Source organism: Myotis yumanensis, unplaced genomic scaffold (assembly GCF_028538775.1).
Source record: "Myotis yumanensis isolate MYYU_CA2020_CCGP unplaced genomic scaffold, mMyoYum1.0.hap1 SCAF_2, whole genome shotgun sequence".
NCBI lineage: Eukaryota > Metazoa > Chordata > Mammalia > Chiroptera > Vespertilionidae > Myotis > Myotis yumanensis.
In genome coordinates, this window is record NW_027223753.1 from 70,501,333 (window position 1) to 70,521,002 (window position 19,670).

Genomic DNA, 19,670 nt, shown 5'->3' on the forward strand with positions numbered 1-19,670 from the left:
GGGGACAGTTGGGGGCGACCAGGCCAGCATGGGGGGCAATTAGGGGTGATCAGGCCAGCACGCAGAGGCAGTGAGGGGCGATCAGGCCAGCAGGGGGGCACAGTTAGGAGTGACCAGGCAGGCAGGCAGGTGAGTGATTAGGAGCCAGCAGTCTAGGATTGTGAGAGGGATGTCTGACTGCCGGCAGTCGGACATCCCCCGAGGGGTCCCAGATTGGAGAGGGTGCAGGCTGGGCTGAGGGGACCCCCCCTCCCCCCATGCATGAATTTCGTGTACTGGGCCTCTAGTAATAATAGAGATAGTGTATCAATCTTCTCAGATTAGATGGCTTAAACAACAGAATTAATTTTCTCACAGTTCTGCAAATTCAAAGTGCCAACAAGGTTCGTGTCTAGTGAGAGGTCTTACTATGGGTCCTTCAATTGCAGGCAGCCGCTTTTCCCTGTGTGCTCATCCCCTTTCCTCAGCGCATGGCGGTGGGGTGGGGAGGTGAAAGGAAGGTGAGCGAGAGAGAGTGCTTTGGTGTTTCTTACTAGCATAAGGACACTAATCTTATCACATCAGGGCAGGGCCTCACCCTAATTACCTCATTTAACCTTTTTTTTCTTTATTGATTAAGGTATTACATATGTGTCCTTAATCCCCCCATTGTCCCCCCACCCCTCCATGCCCTCACCCCCCTGGTGTCTGTGTCCATTGGTTAGGCTTATATGCATGCATACAAGTCCTTTGGTTGATCTCTCCCCCTTACCCCCACCCTCCCCTACCTTCCCTCTGAGGTTTGACAGTCTGATTGATGCTTCTCTGTCTCTGAATCTGTTTTTGTTATTATTTCCTCAGAAGCCCTGTCTCCAAATATAGCCACACTGGCGAGTTAGGGTTCAGTATATGAATTTGGGAGGGTGGGGGAACACAAATACTCAGTCTGTGACAGGTAGTTTCTTTTTTCTTTTTTAAAATTTTTTGTTGTTTTTATTTTTTATATTTTCTTATTTTTCTTTTTTAAAGAATAATTTGGAAAGGTGTGGATTTCAGTGATCTATGATAGTACAATGGTAAATCTATATAATTGATGGCACTTTATTTAAACTTCCAAGACAGTTATTAAGAGATGAACTACTTCCTCTTGAAATATTAAAGTTTATTGCATGTAATATTAAAAAAAAAAGATGAAATGGACATTTCTGTAAATGGTGAAATGGAACATTTTGGTCACAGATGATAACTGCAAGATTCTATAGCGTACAGTATGGGGAAGGGCTTTCTCAGGGAAATTGCCTGGGAGTTCTGAGGGAATTTCTCAATTCTGCATCATTTTCACCAGAGATGTTTCCTTGCTGGGGTCAGTTTTGGCCAGAGGCTTAGGCATGGAATGGCGATACTGGCAATTCTATAACAGTGGGTGCATGGAAAGTATTCATAATTTTTTACTGGATTTGTACTTGTCACACAGGCATATAATCTTGAGCCTTCTAGGTTACAACAATCTGCTTCCTTTTACTAACTAAAAGTACCTTTAGACTACCTTCACCCTATACCAGTGGTCGGCAAACCGCAGCTCGCGAGCCACATGCGGCTCTTTGGCCCCTTGAGTGTGGCTCTTCCACAGCATACCACGTGCGGGTACGCACGTACAGTGCAATTGAAACTTCGTGGCCCATGCGCAGACGTCAGTTTTCCACCTGGGCGAGTCTATTTTGAAGAAGTGGTGTTAGAAGAAGTGGGGGTACATTCGCTGAGGTCGACCCCTCAGATTGAGGACGTTTTTAGCAAAGGCCAGCTTAGGAGTACCCTAATTAAGTTAATAACAATGTACCTTTCTATATAGTTTAAGTTTAAAAAATTTGGCTCTCAAAAGAAATTTCAATCGTTGTACTGTTGATATTTGGCTCTGTTGACTAATGAGTTTGCCGACCACTGCCCTATACCACCTGCTTCTAGCAACCAGGTAGTTTCCAAATTTGGAAGATCTTATATGCTCCAGATTCCTCTCTATAAAGCATAGAATTTTGAAACATTTGTAAGAATATGTAATGTGATTTATTTTTTGTATTTTATTCACATAATAGAAATGAAACACATATTGCCCTAACTGGTTTGGCTCAGTGGATAGAGCGTTGGCCTGAGGACTGAAAGGTCCCAGGTCCGATTCCGGTCAAGGGCATGTACCTTGGTTGTGGGCACATCCCTAGTAGGGGGTGTGCAGGAGGCAGCTGATAGATGTTTCTCTCTCATCTATGTTTCTAACTCTCTATCCCTCTCCCTTCTTCTCTGTAAAAAAATCAATAAAATATATTTTTTTTAAAAAAGAAATGAAACACATGTAAAAAAGAGCCCAAACCATTTTCTTTTATACCATGGTTACATTTTAATTATACTACCATAATTTCAATACACATATAGCAGCCTAATTTTTGAGTATCGTTTCAGCAACTGCCACTGTTAGTAATTTCAATTATGTATCCATGAAATCATGTGTATTCTTTTATTACAGTGTATGTGATTTTTAAGAAAAAAGATTAGATACTAATGAAATGGTAATAAAGAGAAATAATGTAGGATGTAAATATCTATCTGTCTGCCTATCTATCATCTATCTATCTATCTACTAGAGGCCCGATGCATGAAATTCGTGCAAGGGGCTCGGCCCTCGCAGCCCCGGCTTTGTCCAGATGGACGTCTGGAATGTCATCTAGATGGTGGTTCTGCTGTTTTGTCTAATTAGCATATTAGTTCTTTATTATATAGGATATATATAAAATTACCAAGTTTTTACTTGATATTACTACTAAAATAAACTTCCTCCCTAACTAATTTGTCCCTCACATGCATAAAATACTTATATATGGAAAGTTTATTTTTCTTCTATTTTTTCACTAATATAGCATCAAAATATAACATGAAAAGCTTTGATGATATTTAAAAAATAACATTTGCTGCCCTGGCTAGTGTTGTTCAGTGGTTAGAGTGTTGACCTGTGCACAGAACAGTCGCATGTTCAATTCTTAGGTCAAGGCAGGTATCTGGGTTGCAGGTTTGACCAGGGCCACGTGTGGGAGGCAACTAATCAATGTCTCTCTTTCACACCAGTGTTTCTTTCTCTGACCTCCTCCCTTCTTCCCTCCCTTCTACTCTCTTTAGAAATCAATGGGAAAAATGTCCTCAGGTGGGGATTAACAAAAAGAAAAAGGAAAAAAGTAATGTTTCATCTAAGTAACCCTGTTATCTTTCCAGCTGAACTTCTCTTTTCTTCATTTATTTTAAAATATTTTATTGAGCCCTAGCTGGTTTTGGCTCAGTGGATAGAGCGCCAGCCTGGGGACTGAAGGGTCCCAGGTTCGATTCCAGTCAAGGGCACATGCTGGGTTGCTGGCTTGATCCCCGGAGGGGGGCATGCAGGAGGCATCCAATCAAAGAGTCCCTCTCATCATTGATGTTTCTATCTCTCTCCCTCTCCCTTTCTCTCTGAAAAAAATATTGTTTTAATATTTTATTGAGATATTATTATATAGCATAATATTATTCTTAAGCATACAATGAATAATGAACTATATGTATATATTGTGAAATGATAGTTAACATCCATCACCAACCGTAGTTATAATTTTTTTTCTTGTGAAGAGAATTTTTAAGATCTAGTCTCTTAGCAACTTTTAAATATACAATATGTATTGTTAACTATAGTCACCATGCCATACATTACAACCCCAGGATTTATTTATCTTATAACTATAAGTTTGTACCTTTTGACCATCTTTAACCATTTTATTTACCTCTTTACCCGCTTCCTGTGGCAATCAGGTAGTTTCTGATTATGGAAGATTTTAAACACCGAGCTAAAAAAGTTATTATCCTTGAGGTAAAAGGAATGTGTAGATGGATGAATTGGTGACATTTTATCATCGCTGTTGAAAAACCACCTGAAAGATATAGGTATCCTACTGATAAGATCTCTTTCTTTCTGATGAATTTAAAATACCCCTGAATATAAGGATAGTGCTAGCAGAGGTCAGAGTCTTTCTTTTATTTATTTATTTATTTTTTAAAATAGATTTCTTTATTGATTTCAGAGAGGAAGGGAGAAGGAGAGAGAGATGGAAACATCAATGATAAGAGAGAATTATTGATCGGCTGCCTCCTGCACGCCCCGTAATGGGGATCAAGCCCGCAACCCAGGCATGTGCCCTTGGCCGGAATCGAACCTGGACCCCTCAGTCCGCAGGCTGACGCTCTATCCACTGAGCCAAGTTGGCTAGGGCCAGAGTCTTTCTATGTGTGCCAATCCTAGGGATAATTACTGTGGTGTAATTTTGGAAACTTGTTCAGGGACTATGTTTCAGATGTTTTAGAAATCATTTTTTAAAACTATGAATCCACTCTTATTAGAACTGAATTCCATAAAAATGTAAATGGAAAGAAAACACTAATTTGACTCAGACTACAACTTTTTGGTACTCATTAAAAATCATGTGATTCTGTGTAGTGAGATAAAGGTCAAAAGAAGTATCTGATTATGCAACAGAAAAATGCAAAGTAAAATCACAATGTGGTATCACTTCTCTCTGTCAGAATGGCTATCATTTATAAATCAACAAACATCAAGTGAAGAAAAGGGGAATGCATTGTTGGTGGAAATGCAGACTTGCAGCCACTAAGGAATACAGTATGGAGTTTCCTCAAAAAATTAAAAGTAGAACTGCCTTATGACCCAGCAATTCCACTTCTGAAGAACCTAAAACACTAATTCAAAAGAATATATGCACCTTTATGTTCATTGCAGTGTTATTTATAATAGCTAAGATATGGAAGCAACTCAAGCGCCTATCAATAGATAAGTGGATAAAAAAGCTGTGGTACATATTTACAATGGAAAATTACTCAGCCATAAAAAAGAATGAAATCTTACCATCTGTGACAGCATTGATGACCTACAGGGTAGTATGCTAAGTGAAGTAAGTCCATCAGAGAAAGATAAATACCATATGATTTCACTTATATGTGGAATCTAAAGAACAATATAAATGAACAAAACAGAAACAGACTGATGGTTGCCAGAGGGGAGAGAGATTTGGGGGACTGAGTGAAAAAGGCGAAGGGATTAAAACGTAAAAATTGGTAGTCATAAAATAGTCACAGGGATGTAAAATACATCATAGGAAATATAGTCAATAATATTGTATTAACTTATGTATGCTACCAGGTGGGTACTGGAAATATCTAACTACTATCCTGTATACCTGAAGCTAATATAAAATATAAATAATATTGAATGTAAACTGTGATTGAAAAATAAAATTTAAGAAAAATTATGCTATAAGTAAAAAATGGTAACAATATCTGCAATTCTATATAATAAAACCCTAATATGCAAATCAACCTAACAGCAGAACGACTGGTCCCTATGACACGCACTGACCACCAGGGGGCAGATGCTCAATGCAGGAGCTGCTCTCTGATGGTCAGTGCACTCTCACAGGGGAAGGACCTGCTGCCTTAGGCGGACATCCCCCAAGGGGTCCTGGACTGCAGGAGGGTGTGGGCCAGGCTAAGGGACCCCTCCCTACCCCAGAGCACGAATGTCTTGTAACGGGCCTTTAGGTATAAATGTACTGCATAGTGCTAATTATTGTTAAACATAGTTGAAATATTATTTGTAAATTCTCAAACAAAAGCACATGATTGTGGAACCTTATTCCACAGAGGGGGAAAGTAATTTTATAGAAAGCACATGTCTGATTTTTTCCCAGAAGAAATCTTAGTTCCTGTATATTTAGTGACAATTTTTACTACCTGCTACCTTTTATTTTATATCTTTGTTTCTGTCTCCAGCAGTAATAGAGTCTGTCCTCAGCAGTAATAATATCTTACAGTATAACACCATATATTTTCTAGACTTATTTCACGTTTACTATGCCCTTTCATTTTTAGAATCAGTCTTTGAGAGAGCAGGTCTAGTCACATATTGCAGATAAATAAAAACAAGATCAGATAAGTTAAATGTGTTCCTGGGTAAATAAGTGCTTATGCTAAATATGCATTTCATGTTTTAATTCAGAGTCTATTCTATCACAGTCACTGAAGAAATTAGAAGTTCCCTGTTGGCATGTGTTTTTGAGCTAGCTAACCAGCCCTCCACTGTTTAAATCAGTGACTTTCAAATTTTATCTCACAGGACCCTAAAGATCTTGGTGGGTATGTTAGGGAGCACAGCTGTGGGATTGGGATCTGAGGGGAAGGCCTTTGGAAAGGGTGCCTCTTCAAGCAGAACTGCTCCACCTTTATCTGTTTACTAGAGGCCCGGTGCACAAAAATTTGTGCACTCGGGGGGGGGGGGGGGGAGGGGGTCCCTCAGCCCGGCCTGTGCCCTCTCCCAGTCCGGGACCCCTCAGGAGATAACAACATGCTGGCTTAGGCCTGCTCCCAGGTGGCAGAGGGCAGGCCCAATCCCTAGGTGCAGCCCCTGGTCGGGCTCAGAGCAGGGCCAATTGGGGAGTTGGGGCGCTGCCCCCTGTCATGCACAGAGCAGGGCGGATGGGGAGGTTGCGATGCCACCCCTAGTCACGCTCAGGGTAGGGCCGATTGGGGGGTTGGGGCACCACCCCGTCACACTCAAGGCAGGGTCGATGGGGAGGTTGCGGCGCCATCCCCTGTCACGCACAGAGCAGGGCCGATCAGGGGGTTGGGGAGCTCCCCCCTGTCACGCACAGAGCAGGGCCGATCAGGGGGTTGGGGAGCTCCCCCCTGTCACACACAGAGTAGGGCCAATAGGGGAGTTGGGGCACCGCCCCCTGTCACACACAGAGCAGGGTCCGTGGGCGGGGGGGGGGGGGGAGTTGGGGCGCCACACCCTGTCACACACAGAGCAGGGCCGATCAGGGGGTTGGGGTGCCGCCACTGTCACACTCAGGGCAGGGCCGATGGGGAGGTATGGCTCTACCCCGTCTCACATAGAGCAGGGCCCGTGAGGGGGGGTTGGGGCGCTGCCCCCTGTCACACACAGAGCCGCAGGGCAATCAGGGGGTTTGGGCGTTGCCCCCTGTCACGCTGATCCCGGTGCCGGGAGGCCTCGCGGCTCCGCTGATCCCGCCCGGCAGGGTCACAGATCCGGGTCCCAGACCGCAGACAGCCTTGCCTGCTGCCGCCCGCCTTCAGTATGCAAATTAGCCGCCATCTTGTTGCTTCAGGGTGGGGGTCCCCACTGGGGTGCCTGGCCAGTCTGGGTGAGGGGCTGAGGGCCGTTTTCAGGCTGGCGGGCGACTGAAGCTCCAAACCTCTCCTTTTTTTCTTTTTTTTTATTCTGGCATTTATTTACCTTCTATGGCTGTCACTGGAGCTGAGAGCCGGCTTTCTCTCTGAGGCTCGGCTGAAAGCAGGTTTCTGGCCTTTGTTTTCTGTATTTGAAACAATGTTGCGACTCCAGCTCTGAGATCCCGGCTGACTGACAGGAGGTTTCTGGGCTTTTGTTTATCTTCTATAAATGTTACTATGTTTCCAACTGAAGCTCAGAGGCCGGCGGGGAAAGTTGGAGTTCTCTGTCACTGAAGGAAGCAAGCCTCCCTGTTCGCATCAGCTGCCTGGCTGCCGGCCGCCATCTTGGCTGACAGTTAATTTGTATATACTCACTGATTAGCCAATGGGAAGGGTAGCGGTCGTACGCCAATTACCATGTTTCTCTTTTATTAGTGTAGATATTGTTCAAGGTTACTTCTGAGTTTAGCAATAGGAATAAAGGCAGTCCTTAATCAACGCTCATGAACCATTAGATTTAAACATTCAAAATACACAGACTTTTAAAAATGATGTCTCTTTATTAAGAGATCAGTAGAAAAGAAAGAATTAGTGGCATCAACTATTGGTCCCTATTCCCTCCCCTGTAATTCCCTATCTTTGATTTTGATGGAGGTAATGGATAAATATTTACCTTTATAACATGGCTTAACTACTGCTGACAGACTGTAATAGCTTATTCAAGGGAAAGCCAAATAGAAGAAACCAAATTTGTTTCAAGTGTCATCCAAATTGGTGCAGTAATGCCACAATGACCAGGCTCACTCCTCTTTCGGTATTTCCTCTTCACTTCTGTTCTATAAGCAAGGCTCTGCTTCTTACTGGTTCATCTTACCCAGAGCTGCTGTATCAGCAGTGAGGGCTCACTCCCAATTGGCTTTTTCACTTCTCATGCTAGCACATTGGAACTGAGTTCCATTTCTCTTACCTTGAGTAATAAAAGCAAGGTTTTCTAACACTAAAATGAAAGAAGAATGTCTCAGATTGCTATCTAAAATGTTATTAGTATCATGGTTTAATAAAAGCCATTGGAAGAGTAAAGGGAATTTAGAAAAATTTTTTTTATTTTTTAAATTAAATCTTTATTGTTCAGATTATTACAGTTGTTCCTCTTTTTTCCCCCCATAGCTCTCCTCCACCCAGTTCCCACCCCACCCTCTGCCCTTACCCCTCCCACTGTCCTCATCCATAGGTGTACGATTTTTGTCCAGTCCCTTCCTGCACCCCAACACGCCTTTCCCCCCGAGAATTGTCAGTCCACTCCCTTTCCATGCCCCTGGTTCTATTATATTCACCAGTTTACTCTGTTCATCAGATTTTTTTTTTTTGAAAATAATATATAAATTTATTAATAAATGAACAGTAACAAAAGGATATAACAACAACAGGGGCATGATATAAAAACGACAAAAACATGATATAAAAACAACAAAAACATGATATGAAAACAACAGTGATGCAAACAACGACTGATAAAGTGATTAAACTTATTCTAATATCTCCCCATACACCACATTAAGAGTGAAAACTTTCAGAGTGCTTGACTAATTTCCCTTGTGATGAAGTACTTAGAACTTTGACTGTAACATCACATGCTCTTCAAACTCGAGAGAAAGCAACATATAACTGACCATGTGCGAAAATGGGTTTAGGTAGGAATATGCCTACTTTGTCTAGAGTTTGTCCTTGTGATTTATCAATAGTCATCACAAATGCTGGCATCACGGGAAATCGTCATTGAATCAATTTAAATGGGAGGCCAGTGTCAGATGGGGACAAATTAATTCTTGGAATCAGAACAACCTCTCCCTCTGCAGATCCTGTTAATACTTCAGCTTTGATAATGTTAGGTCATAATCTTTTGATAATAAACCTGGTACCATTACAAAGACCCCATTTACTATTGAGATTTCTCAATAGCATGATGATTGCACCCACTTTGAATTTTAATTTATGACACGGCATTCCTGAAGGAGTAATTCGATGGGAAAATTTTCCTTTTCAGCATCATCTGTGGAATCAATGGAATCATCACTCAAATATGTGTGAAAATCTCCATTGAGTATATCCAAATTTTCTTCATTTAATTTTTGAACATGCTCATTTTTTGGACAAAGAATTGCACGTTTAGATATATTTTTAATATTATCTATACCAGTGATTCTCAACCTTGGCTGCATATTAGCATCAGATTTTTTATTCACTTGATTTTTAGATTCACTTGTTGATAGATATGTATTTGCTGTTCATAATTTTTATATATACCTTTTTCTTCTTCCTCTTCTTAAAGAATACCTTTCAGCATTTCATATAATGCTGGTTTAGTGGTGATGAACTCCTTTAGCTTTTCCTTATCTGTGAAGCTCTTTATCTGACCTTCAATTCTGAATGATAGCTTTGCTGGATAAAGTAGTCTTGGTTGTAGGTTCTTGGCATTCATCACTTTGAATATTTCTTGCCACTCCCTTCTGGCCTGCATAGTTTCTGTTGAGAAATCAGCTGACAGTCGTATGGGTACTCCCTTGTAGGTAACTGACTGTCTTTCTCTTGCTGCTTTTAAGATTCTCTCTTTGTCTTTTGCTCTTGGTATTTTAGTGATGATGTGTCTTGGTGTGGTCCTCTTTGGATTCCTTTTGTTTGGGGTTCTCTGCGCTTCCTGGACTTGTAAGTCTATTTCTTTCACCAAGTAGGGGAAGTTTTCTGTCATTATTTCTTCAAATAGGTTCTCAATATCTTGCTCTCTCTCTTCTTCTGGCACCCCTATAATTTGGATGTTGGTGCGCTTGAAGCTGCCCCAGAGGCTCCTTACATTATCTTCATATTTTTGGATTCTTTTTTCATTTTGCTTTTCCGGTTGGGTGTTTTTTGCTTCTTCGTATTTCAAATCTTTGACTTGATTCTTGTGATCCTCTAGTCTGCTGTTGGAACTCTGCATAATATCCTTTATTTCAGTCAGTGCATGCTTAATTTCTAGTTGGTCTTTTTTCATATCTTCCAGGGTCTCACTAAATTTATCGGCGGTTTCCAGAAAATTCTTGAAAAACCTTATAACCGTGGTTTTGAACTCTATATCCAGTCATTTGCTTTCCTCCATTTCTGTCATTTGTGACCTGTTTCTTTGTCTCTGCATTTTTTATGCTTCCCTGTGTTGGTAGAGTGGCTTTGTATGCTAGGTGCCCTATAGGGCCCAGTGGCTCCGCCTCCCCAATTACCTGAGGTGGACACTCTTGGTGCACCCCATTGTGGACTTTGTGCACAGTCTTGTTGTAGTCTTGTTGTAGTTAAGCCTTGATTGTTGTAGTTATCACTGGGAGGAATTGACCTCCAGGCCAATTGGCTGTGAAAATCAGCTGTGTCTGCAGTGGGAGAACTTCTGTGCTGGAGACACCCCTCTGGGGCAAGACTTGCTTCAGTGGGGCTTTGGTGCTCACTGAGTCTGCCCCCTGAGTGTGTCCCTTATGGATCTGAGGAGTTGTAATCTGGATGGTCCCACTCTGACCACTGGGTACACTGGCTCTTGGATCTCTAAGGAGGTGCTAATTTAGCCTCTGCCTGAGGCTACCCAGCAGGAGCTATGAAGAGATCTGCAGATTCCCCTTCCTTTTTTGGGGTTTGGAGGTGCCCAGATGAGGCCCAGCTGTGAAGCAATGCAAGCTGCTGTGGGGCCTCGGGCCTTCTCTTAGAAGTTCTGGGTCTGTCTGGCCCAGCTGCAGTTTGTTAGGTAATTTTCAGATTGCAAAGGGCCAGGGCATTCATGTGCAAAAGCCTCTGCCACAGCCTGGGTGGGGCAGGGTCTCAGAGAATCAACAGGGAGGAGCAAGCAGCTATGGCTGATCCTCAGCCCTGCCCTAAGGCGCCCCGCGTCTCAGTGTCCCGGTAATTGCTGCAAGCACCTCTGAGAGAAAGCCGCCCTCGAGTTCCGAGTTCTGCCCGCTGCTAGACAGTCCAGTTTCTCCCCGTATGAGTCCTGGGTCCCCAGAGACTTCCCGGAACTGGAGTTCAGAGCAGTCGGGAGCTTGTGACTCCCTCCCAATTCAAAAAGGCAGCCACGTCCTCAGGTGCCAGCCCCTTTCCGCACGCGCTCAAGCCTCCGTACCTCTGCACTTTACTTCCGCAGCTCCTCTGAGTCTCAGTGTGCTTTTCTCTTTCCTTCTAGTTGTAGAATTTCCACTCAGCCAGCCTTCCTATAGTTCTGGATGATGTCTGTCTTGTCTTTTCGTTGTATTTTTGAAGTTGTTGTGGGAGGCAGCAATTTCCATTGTTTACCTATGCCGCCATCTTGGTTTCTCCCTAGAAATTTTACTTTAAAAAAAATCACATCTTTTAGGGATTTGTATATTATAACAAATTCTGTTTTCATATTAACTTATACTGTAAAGCTGGGTAGATGTTTCCGTGGGTCATGTGGTATAGTAGAAAGATAATGGGCTCTGGTGTTTTCAGAGGCACTCCTACATCCAGTCCAAACTTTTTATATGACTTTAGGAACATTGCTTACTTTCCCTGAACTTTCTGAGGTTGTTGAAAAGATTAAATGAAATACCGCAAGGAAACAACTTGGCATAGTGCTTGCTACATAGGATGTAGTTCTCAATAATATTTGTCTTATCTTTTTTTTTCCCTCCTAAATTAGATTGTTCTCATTTTCTAGAGAGAAATGGGTTCAAGTGAGGGTCATTACCAATACCAGGACAGCAGTGCCTGCATTGCTTGATCAGCAGCCTGTCTTGGAACTGGGCCAGTGTTACATGTCTGCAGGATGTTTTCTGCAACAGATTAGAATGAAATCCTGTCTGTCCTCACAGAAAAGAACCACAATGTTCTTAATGAGTAGTAACTCAAGACATAATGCATGTAATATTTTTCAAGTGAGACAGCCTTCAACAAATTGAGGTAGGAATAGTAGAGTCCTACAGCCCTACAACCCTACTTCTACCCATGCTCCAGAGTTGGGAGGTAGAAGGGTATACTTGAAAAAAGTTCTCCTGCTCTGGTGGAAGAAGAGAGAGATTTACCAATTCCTATACTGGAAGCTGAAGCCCAGCAGTATTTCTGTAAAGAAACCTCACATATTTCCATTTTCTATACATAGATGTCCTCCAGTGGTGGCTTGGGGCTTTGAAGCATGAAATTAGATTGTCTCATCTCCCTTCGGAGATTTCTGGGGATTGCTCTGAACCTTCAGTATGATCTTTCGAAATATAAATCAGATCATAATTCTCTTCTGATTAAAATCCTCAGTGCCTGCTCATCATAGTTAGAATTAAATCCAAATCTTTACCATAACCCACAAGACCCTGCATGATCTGGTCCCTGGGCTTTCCCCAGACTATCCCAACTAAAGTAGCAACAGCCAAACATTCCAGTTATTCTCCTTTATATTATCCTGTTGTATTGTCTTCATGATACTTTTCACTACTAAAATTATCCTGTTTATATATTTGTTTACATATTTATTGCCCATGCCCCCCTTCTAGAATGCAAGCTTCTTGTATCCTCAAGGTCTAGAATAGAGCCTATCATTCAATAAATATTGAATGTGAACTGATGAATGAACAAATGAATGGAGTCCATATGTTACTTTAACCCACACACATAGGGACCTGGAACTTTTGGAAGCACAGAGATTTTAGTAGAGTAGGAGTATCTTTGCTCTCTGATCTTAGAGTTCTGTCCTCATACATTTTTCTTTGTTCTGACTCTGAGTATATGTAATGTTTTCATCTCCTACAAGCTTCTATTCTGATTCTGTTTAAATGGAAATAGTGCTTTAACTCTTCCCATTTAAACTGCGGGCTATTGGAGTAACTTGTTACTCTTTTAGGTCAGTTGATCATGTCTTTCAGACACTTTTAGTAAAAATACAAATGACTTACAACACAATACTGAGAATGTATTAGTAAAACATCTGTCAAGACAGCAGGAAAATGGTTTCTTGCTATTTTTATAGCTATCATATATATTGATATATAGACTCATGTCTAGATTTTGCTATTTATGTCAATAAAACTACTTTTGTTTTTATTTAGTCATTATTTTTTGCTTAAATATGTCAAGTCTTAAACCAGTCTTTCAACATAAATGACTAATTCTCATTAACATTGACAAGAATGGCTCTTGATATTTGAGGAAAAGTGTATGGATTAGTATACATTCTAGTAATTATGCTAGTATTTAGATTAATAGGCTATAGATAATATGTCAAAATTATTCTTGTCATATCCATAGTATATAAATGAGAACATTTAGGAATTGACTTTTTTTCTAAGTATTAAAGATTGGAATTTTGAAACAGTAGAAACCAGTACTTAGCCATAGCAAGGACAAATTTATATTTATAAATTTAATAAATAAACATATATATATTATAACTCAGTGTGTTCCTCTGAAGGTTTTGAAAGATGCTATAAGTGCCCTAATAAGCCATTTATTTAAACATTTCATTAACTATTTATGAAGCATGTATTATTTAAGGCCATAGAATCAAAGCAAACACCTTTCTAAGTACTGCCCTGTGGGACTCCATTTCTTATCTTCTTGCCTTCTTCCTTTTATTCATTCCTTAAAGTTTAGCATATATTTAGGTCCTATGCTTAACAATCTATGGGTGTCTTATCAGCACTGTCCTCACTCTGATCCCACTGCATAGCTCCAGTGCTATGTGGGAAATGGGAAATCTTCTCATCCTGGGATAGTGAATCAATGCTGACATTCTGCTGCTACTAGAGATGCAAGGAAACTAAGATACAAACCCTCCCCTCACATAACTCAGTCTAGAAAGAGAAACAAATATATAAATAAAGATATTACAAGTCAGTTTGATAAATGTGATAATGAAAGTATATATAGCATACTTCTTAAGAGCCCAGGCTTTGGAGTCTGTCTCCCTGGATTTAAATTCCAATCCATCACTATCCATTTGACCTGGGGCAAGTTACTTAATTTCAGTTTTTTCATCTATAAAATGAGACTAATAATGGTACCTACTGTTGAGTTGTTATGATGATTAAATGTGCTAATAGCATTCAAAATGCTTATTAGCTCAGTGACTGGCTCATACCAAGTGCTCAATATAGATGTTAGTTATTGTGTTTGACAGTCAGTGATTTTTTTGCCTTAGGGCACTAAGGAAAAAAATCAGAGATAAAGAATCACATGTCTTGTGTCTGAATGAAGTAAATAGGGAGAGGATTTTTTTAAAGTATATTTTTGTTTATTTCAGAAAGGAAAGGAGGAGAGAGTGAGATAGATACATCAATGATGAGAGAGAATCATTGATCGGCTGCCTCCTGCATATCCCTTACTGGGGATGGAGCTGGCAACCCAGGCATGTGCCCTGACTGGGAATTGAACCATAACCTTCTGGTTCATGGGTTGACGCCCAACCACTGTACCATACCATCCGGGCAGCAGGAGAGCATTTTCAGCCAAGTGAACAGTATGTGCTAAGGCATGGATGTATAAGGAATTACAGGTAGTTCTGGTATAGGAAATAAGTAGTTCACTTTTCTTGGATCAGCTGCTAGAGAGGAAGAACCAGAAGTCAGATGATAATGAATACTGTACACCACGCTAAGGAATTTGGACTTTTTTTCTTGTGGACTATGGAGAATTGTTGAAATGGAAGGACTATATCAGATTTATATTTTAGCAAAGTCACTCTAATGGCAGTGTGGGAAATGGAAAGCAAGGAGATTATTTTAGGCAGGAAACCCATATGAAAATGTTATCAGAGAATGCCTTTCTCTGTTGCTGGTGAGAGTGGGGTTCTTGGGGTGCTGCTGGAATAAGCATTTCCGGAGGCTCCCATGGGAGGATGAGATGTGGTCGAAAGCTTCATTTGTGTGGAATTACATCCCTCAGTTTCTAAAGTCCCATTACCCTTAAACCAGTCCAAGAAGATATGCAACTGGGGATTCAGCGGTGCTAGAAGCAAAGCCAGAGTCTAGTTTCTGTTCCATGTTGGCATTGGGTCCAGCACAGCATCAGGCTAGTTCCAGTCCATCAGTCCATTGTGTGGGCAAATGAAGGGGAGTGTCCCCCCTGCAACAATAGAGCCAGGAGCCCAGCACACAAGAGGCAAGAGAGGGCACTCCTTTGTTTAGGAGCTTATGTATCTCAAGTCTTCCTGTGCTTGCAGTGACCACACCTACTCTGCCCAATGACCTGTTCCCGCGTGCGACTGACAAGTACCTTCCCTATGTCACCCAGAATTTACTGGGCATGCCTATAATATTTGCCTTCCCTTTGTTCCTTCCCTGTTAATTAATAACTGATAACTAGGTTTATTACAACGGTATCAAAAGGATTCTGTCATAGAACTGAGGAGAGAAAATGTGAGGCTAAACCATAATAAATAATAAGTAACCAGTGGTGTGATAATTTGCTAATAACACTTTATAACATATAAAAAGCCATAGCTGCAATCATACTTCATATTAAATTAATGGCATACCTGCATGGATGTTATTTGAAGAATATATTCTTTAGATAAAAGTGAGATTAAAACTTTATCTTGGCTATGCCCTAGCCGGTTTGGCTCAGTGGATAGAGCGTCGGTCTGTGGACTGACGAGTCCCAGGTTCGATTCCAGTCAAGGGCATGTACGTTGGTTTCGGGCACATCCCCAGTAGGAGGTGTGCAGGAGGCAGCTGATAGATGTTTCTCTGTCATCAATGTTTCTAACTCTCTATCCCTCTCCCTTCCTCTCTGTAAAAAATCAATAAAATATATTTTTAAAAAACACAAAATGTATAAAATACAAACAATGTAACAAAAAAAACTTTATCTTGGCTAAAAGTTTATGGGAAAATAGAATGTATAATTAATATCAATTAAACCTTAATTATTTCTGGATTTGCGTTTAGTTTTCCTTTCTTTTTTCAGTATAAACCATGTAGAAATGAACGTTATGATGTACTTTATATATGGAGGAACTTTGGACTTTCCAGACAAAGCTAATGTTGGGTATGTATTATTTTTTAATTATTTTAAATATAAAAGTATTAATATTTTTTGGCTTCTGCTTTGTTGAGCTATGTTTCAAAGTATCAGTGAAGTAGAAGCTTCACTTTTATTACCTGTTTTGCCATATCTTGTGTGTATTTGGGAATATCTAAAAATAATGTTACTGTTTTTAGAAGAAAAAATGTTCTAGCAACTCAGTAAGAAGATTAAGAAAAGTCTTTATTAGACTTAAATTATGTTAGAAAAACCTTATATTTGTTTTGGAAAATAAATGAGAGGATTTTATAAAACAAAATTGATTGAACCTTTATCAAATTTTGAACAATTATTGTACTACTTTATTTTTTAACTTTAGCATGTCTCTTAAAACAGAAAAAGAAAAACCTTAAAGTTAATTTAAGAATATAGGCATTTTAAAGACCAACAATGATGTGATTCTTAAGTGCTCTATAGTGAAATGCCATTTAAACTGCTGAAATTCTTTTGGAGAGTGAAATGTACCTGGTCATCTAATTTTCTGCATGTGCTCTCCTTTTATTGCTATTCTAACATCAAAGTGAAAGCTGCTCTTTTAATATTAAATATTCATTGGTTTGTTTACTTACAAACTGAATAAATATGATTTGGGGAAAGAAAGTATCATGAGTCACAAAGATTCAGTACTGAAGTTTTCCCCCTGGAAACCTATATGAATTTATCTTGCTCTCCAGGCTTGTTGGTTTCCTAAGTACCTAAAGTATGTATGGGTGCTCGGAAATATTTGCCCAATAAAAGAAGTGACTGAAAGCGTTTTGAATAATTGCATGATGTCTCTAATCTTAGGGTCATTTGTAAGCATTTCAATCTGATAAGCATCAATTTGCTACCCCAAAACTTATATTATACAGATTTGTTGCAAAGACTTTATAACTTTAACAGCCTTCAAAGCAGTTTCCTGGATGTTGAGATATATCTACGATTCTGAGAGGAATTTGATTGAAACATCTTCAAATTTATTTTTTGTTACTCACTATTCAAATCATGTGACAGTGCTTTCGACTTTTGGCCTTTTTGTAATCCATAAAGATTATTTATTATGTGGGGCAGAAAGTTATAATTAAATTAATAATAATAATTTAGGTTTTTCTTTTTTAAAACACTATATATTAGTAGGAAATTACTATGTATTTGCCTTGGTTTTTAAAATGGAGAATTAATCCCATATCTATTTTTATTTTAGTAAAATACTCAATATGGCTGATATGTATGGACTTGAAGGATTAAAAGAAGTAGCAATCTATATTTTAAGAAGAGATTACTGTAATTTCTTTCAGAAGGTAATTATTGAGTTTCAGAAATCTTTACCCAGTACTTATGCCTTAAAGTCACACACTATTACCTACTAGATTTTTAACTCTGACAGTGAAGTGTTTACATCTTAAAAATATTAAGTTAACTTAATGGGAACTTTAGTTGACAAATAACTCATGTGCTATACTTAAAACAAAACAAAACACAGACATTAAGATCATTTTAAATTAAATAAAATTAAGGTGGGTTTATTGAAAGGAAACATGAGTATCCTATACAATTCAGAGATGGAGAAGTGTACATCTTTGACTCAGGGTTTGGAAATAAGAGAAAGGAAATCAGGAACCCAGGTTCCCTTCTACATTTACCAAGGTACATTTATCACAGTGCTTCCCTGGTTCTTTTCCCTGAAATTATACTCCTTTTTTCTAACACTTCTCTTTATAACATGTATTTGGGGTGGAATATATTTCTCTTCTAAAATACCAACTTCTAAATTTTAGTTTATGTAAACATAAATTTATTGTCTAAAAAAAGATCATATACTGTGTATTTGTACAGATTCCATTTTGTACATTGTTTTTGTTTTTTTTTATATATATATTTTATTGATTTCAGACAGGAAGGCAAAGGGAGAGGGAGAAAGAAACATCAATGATGAGAGAGAATCATTGATCAGCTGCCTCCTGCATGCCCCACACTGGGAACCAAGCCCACAACCCAGGCATGTGCCCTCACCAGGAATTGAACCGTGATCTCCTGGTTTATAGGTCGACACTCAACCACTGAGCCACACTGGCCAGGCTGTACATTGTTTTTATATTCTTCATTGTTTTAATTTACTCTGTGATTATAGGTTATTTTTTATATTCTTATTTATGTTTTTCTGTATTTTTTAAATTTTGTACAATGGTATGTATTACTTTTATAATCAACAAAAACAAATCTTAGAAGAATTGTTTATATCAATATTCCCCTCTTATTGGATACTTGAGGCAACAATATACATTGTATGAATTGTAATTTGGTAATTTTAATAATTTCAATAATTAAATTTAGATTTTTGTGTTGGGTAGGACTTTTCCTAGCTCTCTATATGTTGTAGCTAAGGAAGCACCCCATGTACTAAAACAGAGCTATGAACAGATGGGTCTTGTACCACCACCACTATCACAGTCTCAGGGTTTACTGAGGAACAATTAAATTCAGCTACCTCTACTCGACTCTTTATTCCAGCCTCTATAAGTAAGGGAACTAGCAGGATGGCAGTCTGTGGTGACCTCAGCTTTGTAGAAAGTGAATAATTCTGGTGAAAGATTTTCCTTCCCTTTCATCTGCTTCCTCCATCTTCCCAACCAAATGAAAGTTGGGAGGGAGATCCAAGCATATCCCAAATAAAGACTAAAGATGTCTTCACATCCCCCAGAGGGATATCTACCATAACTATAAAACCAGCCCACTCTGGAGCTTCCATTAAAGAAAAAAAGAAAGTGGTAAGAGATTTTTGGGGAGAGCTTGGAATATGCTTCAGAAACCAATGAGAGTATACTTGAATGTGGATATTTCTAAAAGGAGGAGGAGGCTTGCTGGAGAAGTCAGTACTAACCTGGTGATTAGGAACAATAGTTATTATAAATAGAAAAAAGTATGGGGAGTTCACTTGACATCTGATATCCTACTGGTGAGTGAATTGTACCTGGTCATCTAATTTTCTGGATGTCCTCTCCTTTTATTGCTATTCTAACATCAGACAAAGTAAAAGATGCTCTTTTAATATTAAATATTCATTGGTTCTTTTAATTACAAACTGAATAAACATGATTTTGGGGAAGAAAGCCTCTGGAGTCACAAAGATTCAGTACTGAAGTTTTGAATGAAAAGGACCTTAGTGGTTCATGAAGATTAGAGGATACAGGGCCTGGTGACACTGTGTCCCACCTGGGACTCACTGTGCATCATGAACCACTAGCAGGGGTCCTCAAACTTTTTAAACAGGGGGCCAGTTCACTGTCCCTCAGACCGTTAGAGGGCCGGACTATAGTTTAAAAAAAAAAAACTATGAACAAATTCCTGTGCATACTGCACATATCTTATTTTGAAGTAAAAAAAAACAAAACAGGAACAAA

At 39.6% G+C, this 19,670-nt stretch overlaps 1 protein-coding gene across 2 annotated transcripts in view; it reads left to right on the top strand.

Moving 5' to 3' along the window:
- BTBD8 (BTB domain containing 8) overlaps window positions 1-19,670 on the top strand; it is a 102,480-nt gene that overhangs the window by 49,873 nt on the left and 32,937 nt on the right. For both annotated transcript variants that reach the window (XM_070405584.1, XM_070405586.1), the window contains 2 exons: window positions 16,174-16,254; window positions 17,474-17,570. In XM_070405584.1, coding sequence (XP_070261685.1) covers window positions 16,174-16,254; window positions 17,474-17,570 — 178 coding nt within the window. The remainder of the gene's footprint in view (window positions 1-16,173; window positions 16,255-17,473; window positions 17,571-19,670) is intronic.